Source organism: Sprattus sprattus (genome assembly GCF_963457725.1).
Source record: "Sprattus sprattus genome assembly, chromosome: 5".
NCBI lineage: Eukaryota > Metazoa > Chordata > Actinopteri > Clupeiformes > Clupeidae > Sprattus > Sprattus sprattus.
Genome location: NC_137924.1, coordinates 15,163,451 through 15,176,188, shown reverse-complemented (window position 1 = coordinate 15,176,188; position 12,738 = coordinate 15,163,451). Strand labels below are relative to the sequence as shown.

At 39.7% G+C, this 12,738-nt stretch overlaps 2 protein-coding genes across 2 annotated transcripts; both read right to left on the bottom strand.

Annotated features, from left to right (window-relative positions):
• Positions 1-1,732: 1,732 nt before the first annotated feature.
• On the bottom strand, positions 1,733-5,024 carry LOC308365484 (protein lifeguard 3; the record flags this gene model as incomplete). The annotated part of the gene is made up of 12 exons (XM_080838923.1): positions 4,962-5,024; positions 4,239-4,504; positions 3,800-3,867; positions 3,626-3,690; positions 3,476-3,529; positions 3,239-3,289; positions 3,087-3,126; positions 2,793-2,830; positions 2,599-2,686; positions 2,137-2,232; positions 1,977-2,030; positions 1,733-1,882 (listed from the first exon to the last, which is right to left on the bottom strand). The coding sequence occupies exons 2-12, from the start codon at positions 4,489-4,491 to the stop codon at positions 1,733-1,735; spliced, it is 957 nt and encodes a 318-aa protein (XP_080695049.1). The 5' UTR covers positions 4,492-4,504; positions 4,962-5,024.
• Positions 5,025-9,082: 4,058 nt separating this feature from the next.
• Positions 9,083-11,081, bottom strand: LOC308365894 (alpha-1,3-mannosyl-glycoprotein 4-beta-N-acetylglucosaminyltransferase C-like; the record flags this gene model as incomplete). Its single annotated transcript, XM_080839512.1, has 3 exons — positions 9,083-10,230; positions 10,638-10,719; positions 10,947-11,081. The coding sequence occupies 3 exons, from the start codon at positions 11,079-11,081 to the stop codon at positions 9,083-9,085; spliced, it is 1,365 nt and encodes a 454-aa protein (XP_080695638.1).
• Positions 11,082-12,738: the final 1,657 nt, after the last annotated feature.

The window sequence follows — 12,738 nt, the reverse complement described above, 5'->3', positions numbered from 1 at the left end:
ACAATTCCCATAAGTCCCCCCCCCCCCCCCCCCTCCCTTCTCAAAAATTGCGGTAAACATTATCAACCCCAAATAATGCAGGAATTCCATGAGTTTGTGTTTCAAAGAAATCTTTGAATTTGCATGAATTTGTGAAAGTGCAAGATTGTAAAATCCTGGAGGGACTGATGTTAATGGTACTTAAAGGTGCAGGATGGCTTTTAGTGACATCTAGTGGTGAGGTTACTGAATTGCAACTAGCTGAATACTCTTTCCTTTACAAGGGTGTGCAAGTACCTACAGTGGCCGTCAAATTATATAAAAACACAAAAATCCCTATCTTGAACCAGTGTTTTGGTTTGTCTGTTCTGGTCTACTGTAGAAACATGTCGGACTCCGTGGACCAGCTCTCTATGTAGATATGAAGGGCACATTCTAGCTAACGAAAACGTAAAGATTTGTAGTTTCAGGTAATTTTACACTAATGAAAACATTATTATGAATACCACATTCCATTTCTAATGATAGATGTCACCCAAAACTACAAACTGAACATTTAATTCTTCATGTACTTGATGGAAACAAATATACAAACTGTTATAATGGTGTTCAATCTTTCAACTGTAACTCAGGTTTTCCAGATCAGTAGCTATTTTGCATCCACTCATAATAGGATTATGATTTTTTTTTTTGTTCCAATGTCTTATGACTCCATTATATGCACAGTTTATTTGGTAACATGGTTATGCTTACATTAGAATACAACAAATGTGATTTGATCGACTACCAAGATTTGCCACTGCTCCAGTAGTTGGTAATCTAAATAATTAAACCTGACAGGATTACCTGCAGAAGATAAGACACATTCTCTACTAAAACATGTTTGTGAATGCTTTGTCCTTACAATGGCTGATGGCCATTAAAAAAACATGAACCTGTTTGGGAACCGTTAACAATAATGAGCAATACATCAGAGCCTGTTACTTAGCTGACAAGTCACCTTTCCGCTCAACAACACGGCATAAAACATTCCTCAAGAGGAACAGTTCAAGTAATTCAGACAACTAAGATGGTTGATTTAGAGCTCAGTTTCTTCTTTTATATGGACAGGTGACTTGATTTGTCATCAGTCAAGAGAAGACATGAAATATCTCATCTATTGGCATGTCCACTGGTGTCTGTGGTCTGACCATATTATATGTCCACATAACAGCCTGAAAACTTAACATTCACTCTGCAATTCTCTAGTTAATGTCATGTTACTTCACAGCATTGTAGTTAAAAATGTCATAGATGGTGTTTTAAACTGGATCAAGTCTAAGTTATTTGTGTCCCTGAATCTGCCAAAGTTTAGTGTGCAGAGTTCAGTGTATGTATGACTAACAGACATGCCAAATATTGAGATGTTTTGAATTTCAGTAGGTGCAAAGAAACTAAAGGTGTTAAAAAATTACAAAACTTAAAAAGATGAAATTACAGTTTGACACAATAGTTTGATATAAGTAAAGGGTAATGTTTTTTCTTTTACAACATTTTGAGGAGCCGTTAGATGAAATAATAACAGTTCTTCATTGTGGACTCAATAACACTGACACTGATTAAAATGGGCCTTGTTGCTAGTAAGAATTCTATAATGCAGTGGTTACAGCGTACTTAAGGCTTTTATACAGGAAACACTTTTGCACAGATAGGTGACCTACCGACTTATGAAGTTATTTTAAACACTGTTCTCTTTCTTGGAGATGAGGTCCTCCTAATCCGATGAGGATCCAGTGAGTTGTAAAAGAAAAAGAAAGATTTGGACAATGTCCACATAGAGGGACAACGCTCCAAAAATATACTCCTCTGGACTGATCGTGTTAGATCTGTTTCCTATGAGCAGCTGGGTGTGGTACGCCAAGAACTGCAAGGTGGGAACAGAGCACAGAAACCTCTTAAAATACAGAGAGGAGGTATCAACAACATAGCCCAGTAATAGCCTTATTTTAAAAACTCACCAGTGTGTAGACTATGGCTCCAATCGATGCATACAGCATGTGAAGCCAGGGCACCTACACAGGAAAAGACAATGACCCTTAGTATAGTATGGATAGCTTTCCAGCACTATAAAGCTATGTACTGTGAGCCCTATCTTATGAAGGTGTATAGCTTACTTACATATTGGAATGAAAGCACAACAGCTGTGATGATTCCAGTGACCAGTACAACCATACCAAGGACAAAGAAGAGCCCAGTACAAGATGTGAAATCCACCTGTGGGCAATCAAATCAATTATGTCAAATTATACTCAGAAACAGAATTCAATCATTAATACACAATCATTTCCATGCTAAATACAAAATAAAGGTATGTAGGTATTGTCTAGCCAGCATACTGGACTATGGCCTTTTTTCCATCACAGGGTGCAGTCACTAACAAAAAAGTTTAGTTACATCATCTGTTTAACAACTGCTAGTGATTATTTTCCAAAATGCCATCCATGTTTAAAGAGACAGTGCGTCATTGTGTTCCCAGACAAAGTGGCTATTTGATACTGATGACAAAGGGACATTCACACTGGATCGAGTGGTGGTGGCTAGTAAGCCTTGATACATCAGATTTCACATTCTCAACTGTACCTTGGTCTGAAAACAGAAGATGGTGACAATTATGCACACTATGGCGGTTATTATGAGAGCCAGAAACACTGCCTTGGTGTCATAGTAACTGTAAATACAAAGTATAGATAAATAGATGTAAACATACAGTGGTTGTTTGAGAGACAACATTATATGCATTCAGTATACTAAATAGTGAAAGAGCACTAGCAAACCTTGATATTGTTCCTGTCATGTAAGACATGGCAAGTGTCTACAAAAGAGAGGGGAAATTGTTGACTTGTTCAACTGATTAAACTTACATTTCAAGTACAAGTAATCTGCAGTTAAATTAACAAAAATACATGGACTATTCTAAATACATTAATAGGTTGGAATTAGATACAGAGAAATTATGCATTTAGATAACCTTTCAAGACAAAATAGCTTTATTTGCCTACTGAACTTTGTCCTTGTGTATGAAATGCAAATAGAAATGAACAGCTAACAAAAATAAGGGCATCACTTACAAAAACTGAGAGGAGGATCAAATTCCATGGGAAGCGTCTCCTGTCGAAAGACATGAGAGCCAGAGGTGTGATTTATGGATATTGTGGTCTATACGTTTATGTTTGTATTAATACATCATAGTTTGAGAGTAGAAAGGAAATATCCAACTTACCTGGGCCCTTCACAGCATACCAGAACCAGGTAGGTCACAAAGTAAATAGCACTAACAGCAGAGAAATGCAGAGTCGGGAAAAAGGAACTCCTTATTCAGCATATCTCATGTTAATTATGTCCCCCTCTGTTTGATATTCAAAACCCATTTAATCGTTTACCCACCATTGATTAGGCATGCTCATTTTGAAATGACTTAGCTGGGGTTTCTATTAGACAAGATGAACTGTACACTTACAATGATGCCCAATACACGGCTGGATTTTGGACCACAAACAGACGAACAGGATGACTGGAAGATGATTACAGACAATCTTTGTAAATGTATACAGGGCAGTAATGTTGTGAACCAAGATTTACAAATGCACTGCATTCCTTTGATACCTACACAAAAACAAAAACTGCCACAATGGAGACGGTGACAATCAGTTGTGCTGCTAAAATCAAGTAGACCTAAAGGAGTGAGCATGAGACATGCACAAATTACTTTGGGAAACCATCATTAAAATAAGCAGACACAGACTTGAAAAAAACAATGTGCTTTCTGTCTGGTGTATCTCACTTTCCGGATGAATGCATGGCGAACTGCTCTGCTATCCCAAACACCCGATGCAAAGGCTTCTGTGTCTCCTGTGGCAACAATAAATCAGATGACAGTTGTTCAGGGGAAAAAAACCTTACTAAGTTGTAGGTAGCTCCTAGCTATATGTGCCATAATATTTCAAATCATGTCTACAGGCTAATGAGGGGGATTACCCAAGGATGAAAATACAGGATACCATGATACCATATAACATAGATATAAATATAGGTAAAGTGGCAGGCATGCCAACATAATGCACTCTTATGCTTGAGGTATTACCCTGAAAACAAAGTTTTAAAAACTGTTTGCATTTGCCAATACAGGTAAATACAAACAATAAAGCCATTTTTGATTTTGATTTCTTGTCCCCAGTCTTCAGTACATTCTCCCTAAGTGAACAACAACAATTCAAACTCACCCATGTTAGGACTGGTGTTGGGCAATGGCGAAGACAAAAATGTCGGAATGATGGATGGAAAACCGGACGATGGATAGCCAGGCCCCTGCCTTATCCCAGAGTGTGGCTGGCCGGGATAGGGCATTCCTGGCTGAGGTTGAACTCCATAGCCAGGGTACCCATATCCTGGAGGCTGAGGGTATGTGCCATGCTGATGGCTGTACTGGTTATTCCTTGATTCCTCATAACTGGGTGGCAAGTCGGATTTCCACATTATGTTACGTGCACTGTTATAGATAGAAAGACTGTAGATGTAGACTTATCCCGGAGCAGCTTTTGAAGCAGTTTTCTATCTAATTTCATAAACATAATAATGTATTAAAAAATAAACACATTCTGGTAGTCTTTCCTGTAGCAGTGTCAGTCTTGGCTAACGTAACAGCCATCACTATCCAACTGATACCGAAAGGAATCCTAGACATGCTTCTGTTTCCACTGAATTAGATGGCGCTGGAGAAACTGTACGAACTTGCAGATACAGCGGACTTGTATCAGATACGAATTGTCACGACTGAAAACGTTTATAACCACAGTCTATACACATGGCTCATATTTTAAGTTTTAGGCCTACATTTTCGTCAATTTGTCAAGGCTAATTAGCGAATTTTCCAACCCCTGAGTATTGGGGCAACGACTAACAGGTCATCGATTTGCCTAAATATAGGCCTACTTAATATCACTTACCAACTTATCGCCTAAGAGTTCTTGTAAAGATAAGACAACTCAAACAAACTCCTTCCCTCTGCACTTGTAGCTCTCCAGCGTGAAGAATAGCTCCGCTGACAGATGATATGCCTACTGCTATAGCATTTCCTGGACACAGGGGCCAAGATGCGCCAATGAAGTGGCGCCTATGGCAACCGCATCCTTTAAAACCTATGGGTTAACTGACAGCTTTATTTTACACTAGCCTGATGCTCCAAACCAGGACCACTTTATAAAATTTGGACTCGTTTAACAAGAACTCAGATAAAATACTCAAGCAAAAGAATACATTTTCTAGGGAAACAAATTAGGACCAAGGACTTTCATCGCTAGGCTACCTGTTACATCTGTCTCATGTTACAGATCGGGTTTCTCCATGATTCACCAAAGACAGGCAAACACTATCTACCAGTAGGTGGAGCAAGAACACTTTTAAAACACTTGGCAGAGATGCTTTGCACTTTTAAATTAGTTGGAAGCTTCTTACTTTCAAGACACACAGGGAATGAGTAGGCCTACATATAATGAAAGTGAAAAGAGCATCTGAAAGGCCTACAGATAACAAATAGGCAGATAACACAGGAAGATCCCCCTGCCAAATACATAAAAACAAATCTTCTCACAGTGAAACAAAGAAAAACAAAAAAAGGCTACCTAGGATTGTCTTCACCATTAGAAGCATCAGACTTGACATGCAACTGATTCACTCATTTTGTATGGAGTTGTCCAGTGAAACACACATATTCACTGGGTGCAACAGCAGATTGGTCAAAAGTTGTTTGTGTCGAAAAAAATCTATTCTCATCTCTATTCTAGCCAGGCATGGACTCCGATGCTCCTCTGTATTCTCAACCCCTGTGGATTAGGAGCTTATCAGTAGCCCACAGGAGCTGCTTTGTCAGAAGCTCTCTCACTCTTAACCCTCTGAACGCTCCTATCATGTCCTGGTCTCCTTTGCTGTGCAATAGTCTGTGAATCAGAGACTAGCATTTTTCCTCCTAATATGAAAAGGAAATATTATATCCTGTGTCTCGTACGGAAATAACCATATGGTTATTCTTTTTTTTGGCTTTGAAGTTAATGGAAACATGGGCTTTGAAAGGATTCAATCAGATCATAGCAAAGGCGAGGAACCTGGATAGAAATATAATATTGTTAGGTCTTTGAAGGCTATGACATTGCTTTAATGGGTAGGCCTACCAGCAACAGAGACTGGGTTTCGATTAATTTGTTGCTGTGTCCATGATGCCATTTTTCTTGGATCCTATATAAGATGTTAAGGATCACATATCTAGTGTACAACTTCATATGACTTTTGCTGCAACCAAAAAAGTGTATAGCATAGTGAGAGTGTTCTTGCCAACGATGTGCTATGTGAATATTTTGATTGCTTGTAAGATGCATGTATCATATTGAAAAGTAGGCTACCTTCTGGTATATGGTTCATATTAAATGTTAAGCTTAGTAGTTATGAGCTCAGTAGGGCACTTGTAGTATCACAACCACCCTATGGTGGTCTGCCAATGGTCATAGACAGGCACGTGCACATACATTTTGGGGGGCAGGTGCTCAAACCAATCGCCAAAATTATTTATAAAATTAAAAATAATAATAATAAATATATAAAAAACAGAGAAGGATATTTTCTCCCTCATTTGTTTTACTGGTTGATGGCCTGATCCAAGATTAAAGGAAGCTGCTACCCTGAGCTGCTTGCTACAGTTCCCTGTCCTTCTCTCTTTTCTTGGCGTTATGCTGCAAATTTTGTAAATGAGATAAATCAATGTTGTGCATAATAATCAAGTGACTTACAAAATCTCTATAAAACTCAGTACACACAATTTTTTTTTACTGTTTTCTGACAGAATTGAAGCATAAGCTAAGCAGCAATACACTAATAATATACCTCACCAGACTGTCATGTAGCTCAACTTAAAGGCACCCAGTGCAACTTTATGTAAACATTCAATGAAAAATAAACATTCAATTTCTAGTCTTTTTTACACGTAGTAAGTTTCAATAACTCCATACCATTACATATCGACATTCAAGGAGCAAAGATGAGACATCGTTGTGTGGTGAGAACTGATAGAAAATCGTAAACAACAACAATCGCCGGTGGGGAGAAGCCATTTTTCCATTGACTGGAAGCATGCTTTATTTATTGTTGGTTACAAAAAATAAAGAAAATGGCGGCGATTGTTGTTGTTATCGATTTTCTATCAGTTCTCACCACACAACAACGTCTCATCTTTGCTGCTTGAATGTCGGTATGTAATGGTATGGAGTTATTGAAACTTTCTACGTGTAAAAAAGACTAGAAATTGAATGTTTATTTTTAAGCTTCGAAAGTTGCAGTGGGTGCCTTTAAGACCTACCTTTCATTTCAATAATTACGATTTGTAGAACAGTAAAACTGCCTTTAAATGCTCTGCCTGCATGCCTGCCTGCCTGTCTGTCTGTATCTCTCTCCCTTTCTCTCTTTATTTAACATGACAAACATCAGTAAACAGCTGGACAAGATTTGAATTCACGGATTTCGTGAGTTTTTCGTTTGTTTATCTTTTAGTAAACGTCAGAGCAGTTGCAATGTAATGTTTTCAACAGCACTAATTTTGTGGTTAATGTATCACCAAACAGCGTCGGGGGGTTGCACCGTCACCGTCATTACCTGTTTGTCAGATGCTGCGAGTCAGAGAAGAAGTTTTGGCCTGGCGCTCAACACTGGATGAGCACTATGAGGGAGGGGCGCGGCAGGGGCTTGTGAGTGCCGCGGAGCATGTCGGGGCGAAATTTTCACAAGAACTCAAATAAATGCCCGTCAGATATCAAAACACATTTTGGGGGAATTGATGACAGAGAGAGTAATTTTGATTCTGAAATAATCATGAATGAAGAAAAGATTTGGCCCCAGCAGAAGGGCCACTTTTCTCATCCAGTGCAAAAGGGCATGTGCTTGAGCACCACTAGGGGTCTATCTGTGTACGTGCCTGTTGGTAGATATTAATAAGTCATTGATGAATGATTATTGAGTGCACTACAGTGTGCTTCATCTTAGCCAACAAAATCAGTTTAAATAGGGTGAAATCACAATATCACAATATACCTCAGTTCAGTAAATAATTGGCCCCATCATGATAGCCTACTCTGCCTGAAAACAATTCCTTATCTTAACATTAACATTCAAACATAATCAACGTCCATCAATGAGAAGATGAGAATGAGAAACGTCAGAGAAAAGATGAGAAACATTATATGGGACACCTACGAAACAGTCATCAGTCATGACCTATTGGCCCATCATTACTTCTGCCAAAGGCCAGGCCACAAGTAATATGATGAGAAGTAGTCCACTGAAAAAAAGGTCACTCAGAAACATGAAGAGGTCTTGTGTGTTGGGGATTTTACTGGAGGTCTTTGGTCATGCCGCTAAAGTTGGTCATCAGTCCATCTATGTTTTCCGTCCGCAAGTGCGAGGGGCGTGGGGTAGTCCTCATCCATGCCCCGCTGACATGTATTACAGAAGGAAGTTTAATGTGTATGCTTATTTTGAAGCAGACTCTGGACAGTCATTTTAATGGCATGACAAACTCACAAAATGACAACTCAACTCAGTACAGTATACAACTGGAGTGGGTGGAACCTGGCAAAGAGACAAGGGGAAAGTACAGTGTGTGTGACTCACCAAATACAAAGTCCATTTCTTCCAGAGACACTCTTTAGAACGGTTTGTGCTTTTGTGCTATTCAGCACACTGTGCTGATATAATCAAGCTTAACCTTAATACAATGACAGTAAACAATACCTAGGAAAAAGTCGACAATAATGCACTGCAATCTTTGTAGAGAGCACTGCATGTGAATGAACAGGCATATAACTGAACCTAGAGCATCATGATACACAGCCCCCTGTTGGGTTGATAAGGCTCCACCTGGTGGTGTGTACTGTCAGCTTTTGGACCTAAATATTACATATACGTATATTAAAACAATAAGATTACTGTTAATCCCTTTTGGATTGTCTAATTATGTGGCTTATAAAGATAATATGTACATATTATAACAATAACAACACTAATAATAACAATAATATATAAGATTTCATTTTATAGCCATGTTACTTTCCCAAACCCGAATATTGCTTATCCTGACCCAGTCAATTTGTTTTTGTGTGACTTTAATTTTTAAACAGGACACAGGTGATTTCACAGTGTGGTCAATATCCCTCATTTCAAACTGTCCTGCATGAAAAGAGCCCAGGCTGTGGAAGTCTGAGCAAGAAGATGCTGTTGGTGTCTTTGAATTCTGAAGGGCATATCCAACCTCAACAACAGCACTAAAAAGAATATCCTTCTGCTCGGATCCCGTCACAATGGAGATTCGTGACAGCAGCACAGGCTCATCGAACACCACCATAAAATAATCTCCTTTGCTAGGAGACGACCCCCAAAAGAATTCTGAGCCTTGGTTGTAGGCACACTCTGGGTCATTCTTCTCAAAAGACTTCATGTTGGTAAGGATAAGTGCAGATGGGTTATCGGCTGGCTCCTCTGCAAAGTCGTCATCTTTGAGGTGATTGTGGGTTCCCTGGAAGGACGAGAACATGCCCATGTGCTGAAACAAGGAAGGGCGCATACGGATGACCTTGTCCTGCATAAGCAAAGTCCGAAAGTGAGAGAGCAGGAAATCGCAAGGCATCTCCTGGTAGAAGAGAAAGAGGAAGCGGGCTAGCTGTGGCAGATCTTCGGAGTGGTAGAGCTTTCCAATGTAGCCCAGCTTGGAAAACTCCAGTGTCGTCCACCGGGCACTGCCCATCTTAAGCACGTGTTTGCGAATGGCGGAAAGGAACCCCTTGGCACAGGTCACGTCATCCTCCACCATGATGAAGTACTGAGAGAGGTTGCCACTGAAGTGGACCAGGAAGGAGTAGTCCACGTTCTGCTTTGAGCGGAAGGTCACACGATCTGGAGGGTCATTGAAATTCCTCTTTAGTCCTGTCAGACGTGGGTACAAATCCTGAGGCGCGTGGATGACCAGGAGCTGGCCCTGTTTCAGATAAGTGTCAAACAAGCTGGCAATTTTTTGCCTGGTCGCATTTACCCAGGCCTGGTCAAAGTCAGCGAGGAGAACCACCACTACCATTTCAGAGAGCTCCTCTTTCGAAGAACGGAGGAAGATGGAGTGAAGAGTGTCCATTAGGTAGCTTTCTTTCTTTCTCTTTACTGAAGAAAGACCAACTGTAAGGTACTCTGAAGAAAAGAAAAACAAAACGGTTGTGGTCCGGCCACATATTGAAACAATTATCTTATAGAACAGATCACCATTTATAATCATCTTAATAAATGTTTGAGACACAATTAAAAGACATGAATATAGCAACAATATTTTCAATTTGTTTTTGTTAGTTCCCAACTGTTCTGAGGGTGGTTAGAAAAACAATCACATATAAATGGCTACTGACTGTACTATATTATATATTATTTTAAAAGTGCAAAAGACAACAGGACTCAGGACAACTGAAGAGTGAATTATATTAACACACAATAAACAACAGAACAACAGATCAACAGACATGCACATCCTTGCTATTCTCTTCTGCTCTATCTCCCTCTGCTATAATCCACGTTTAAAAGTCCATATCTCTACCAGTGCTCACTTTGGATTGGTGGAAGGGTACCAGCAAGAAGTTCCAAGGTCACATTAAGAGGCATGATGGTATTCTGGCCATCTGAAGATGGCTGGGCTGGCTGGGCTGCCCGCTGTTCAGTAACCTAGAAAAGATACACATATTCAATTAAACAAGAACTGATGACCTTTGTCACTGCTGTACTATACTCTACTCATCAAAGCCAATAGAAGCCTTACAAAGACATAGTTTAAATATAACCCATTTAAAATAGTAAGTGATACCTCAGCAGTGCCCCATTTCAGTGTTTCAACTCACATTGATGACAGGTCGATTTACAAACTGATAAAACTGTGTTGGACTTACTGTAGACCTCACTGTTGTCCATGGAATCTGACTATATGAAATATAAAGGCCAGCTAAGACAACAACTGCCATGCCTGATCTGATGATCGAGCCCCAGTACCACCTCATCTCTGCAAGATCTAAGGTAAAGAGACAACTAAAAGTTAGCACATAGAGAACAACAATACACACTGTGAATCAGGAATTAGACAAAATGCTTGAGCAGGTTATCATAGAGGATGTCAATGAAGGGTCTGAAACGGTGTCAAACTGCTACTGCTCACACCGAAGAGAGATACTGCTGAGATGAGGCTATGCGTAGACCTCAGAGAAGCCATCATCAGAGAACCGCATGCCGTACCAACTGTCGACAGCATTTTGCAAGCAGTTCAGGGCTCTAAAGTCAATTTAAAACTTAATGCCAGGAAAGGCCTTTGGCAAATTTAATTAGACCCAGAATCAAGAAAATTGACAACATTTACAGCGGGTAAAATAAGTATTGAACACGTCACCATTTTTCTCAGTAAATATATTTCCAAAGGTGCTATTGACATGAATTTTTCACCAGATGTTGGTATGAACCAAAGTATTCCGTACATACAAAGAAACAAACAAACACGTTCAGAAATTAAGTTATGTGTAATAACGTAAAATGACACAGGAAAAGTATTGAACACATGAAGAAAGGGAGGTGCAAAAAGGCATGGAAAGCCAAGACAACAGCTGAATTTGAACAGTAATTAGAAAGCAATCCGGCCCCTTGTCAGTGCAAATTAATATCAGCTGGTTCAATCCCAACTGATGCCCTATAAAAAAGTGTCTCATTACCAAGGTATCACAGAAGAAACATCTCATGATGGGTAAAAGCAAAGAGCGAGCTCAAAACCGTTGCAACTATATAATTGCAAAACATACTGATGCTTTTAGTTACGGACACATTTCTCAACTTCTGAATGTTCCAGTTAGCACTGTTGGGGCCATAATCCGGAAGTGGAAATAACAGGGGTGGAATGACCAGGGGCCCCTCTCACATTAGGGCGTCACTCTATTACCCCAAGAGTAATAGTAAGATAGAACGTTTCCATCGTTATCTATAAAAGGCCTTCAGATCAGCCAAATGTGAGGGAAATAACTGGACGGAGGAATTGCCAAAGATTCTCATGGCATACCGTACAACCCCTCACAGAGCATCAGGTGACCAAATAGAAACATACAAGACGTGAAAGAAGGTGCTGCACAGACTCCCCCCGCCTTGAGACCACAATGATCTCAATCCGCCCTTCTAATGGCCTGGATCCTTAATAATTTTCTCTTCTTAAGAAAGACATGTGATCGCCTCAAATCCGCCACAAATCTTGCTGTAGGTGCACTTTGCAGCATAACAACCTATGTCCTTTGGAGCTTGGCTATGTTGCTAGACATACATGAAGAGGGGACACTTTTAAATCCTTGACATGAACAACGTGGCTAAATGTTCAAAAACAGCGATCAGTGATCACCAAATTTCTCTCAGACACATTTTCACCTGTCAAGAAATGAAAGAGTATGTTATGAATGGTCGTTATCTCACTTTGTTCGTTCTCCTTTCTGCCCATTACAAGGAAAAAAGTGTACAGTATGTGGCTTAATGTTCAAAAAACAGCCATACAAAAAAAAACAATCTTGCCGTAAGCCCAAATTTCTTCTCCAAGCAATAGAGGACAGCCAATGTGGTGATCATTGTTGACTGTATTGCAACATTAAGCATTATTTATTTTTTGGGCAGTCGAAAATGTGTTTATGACAA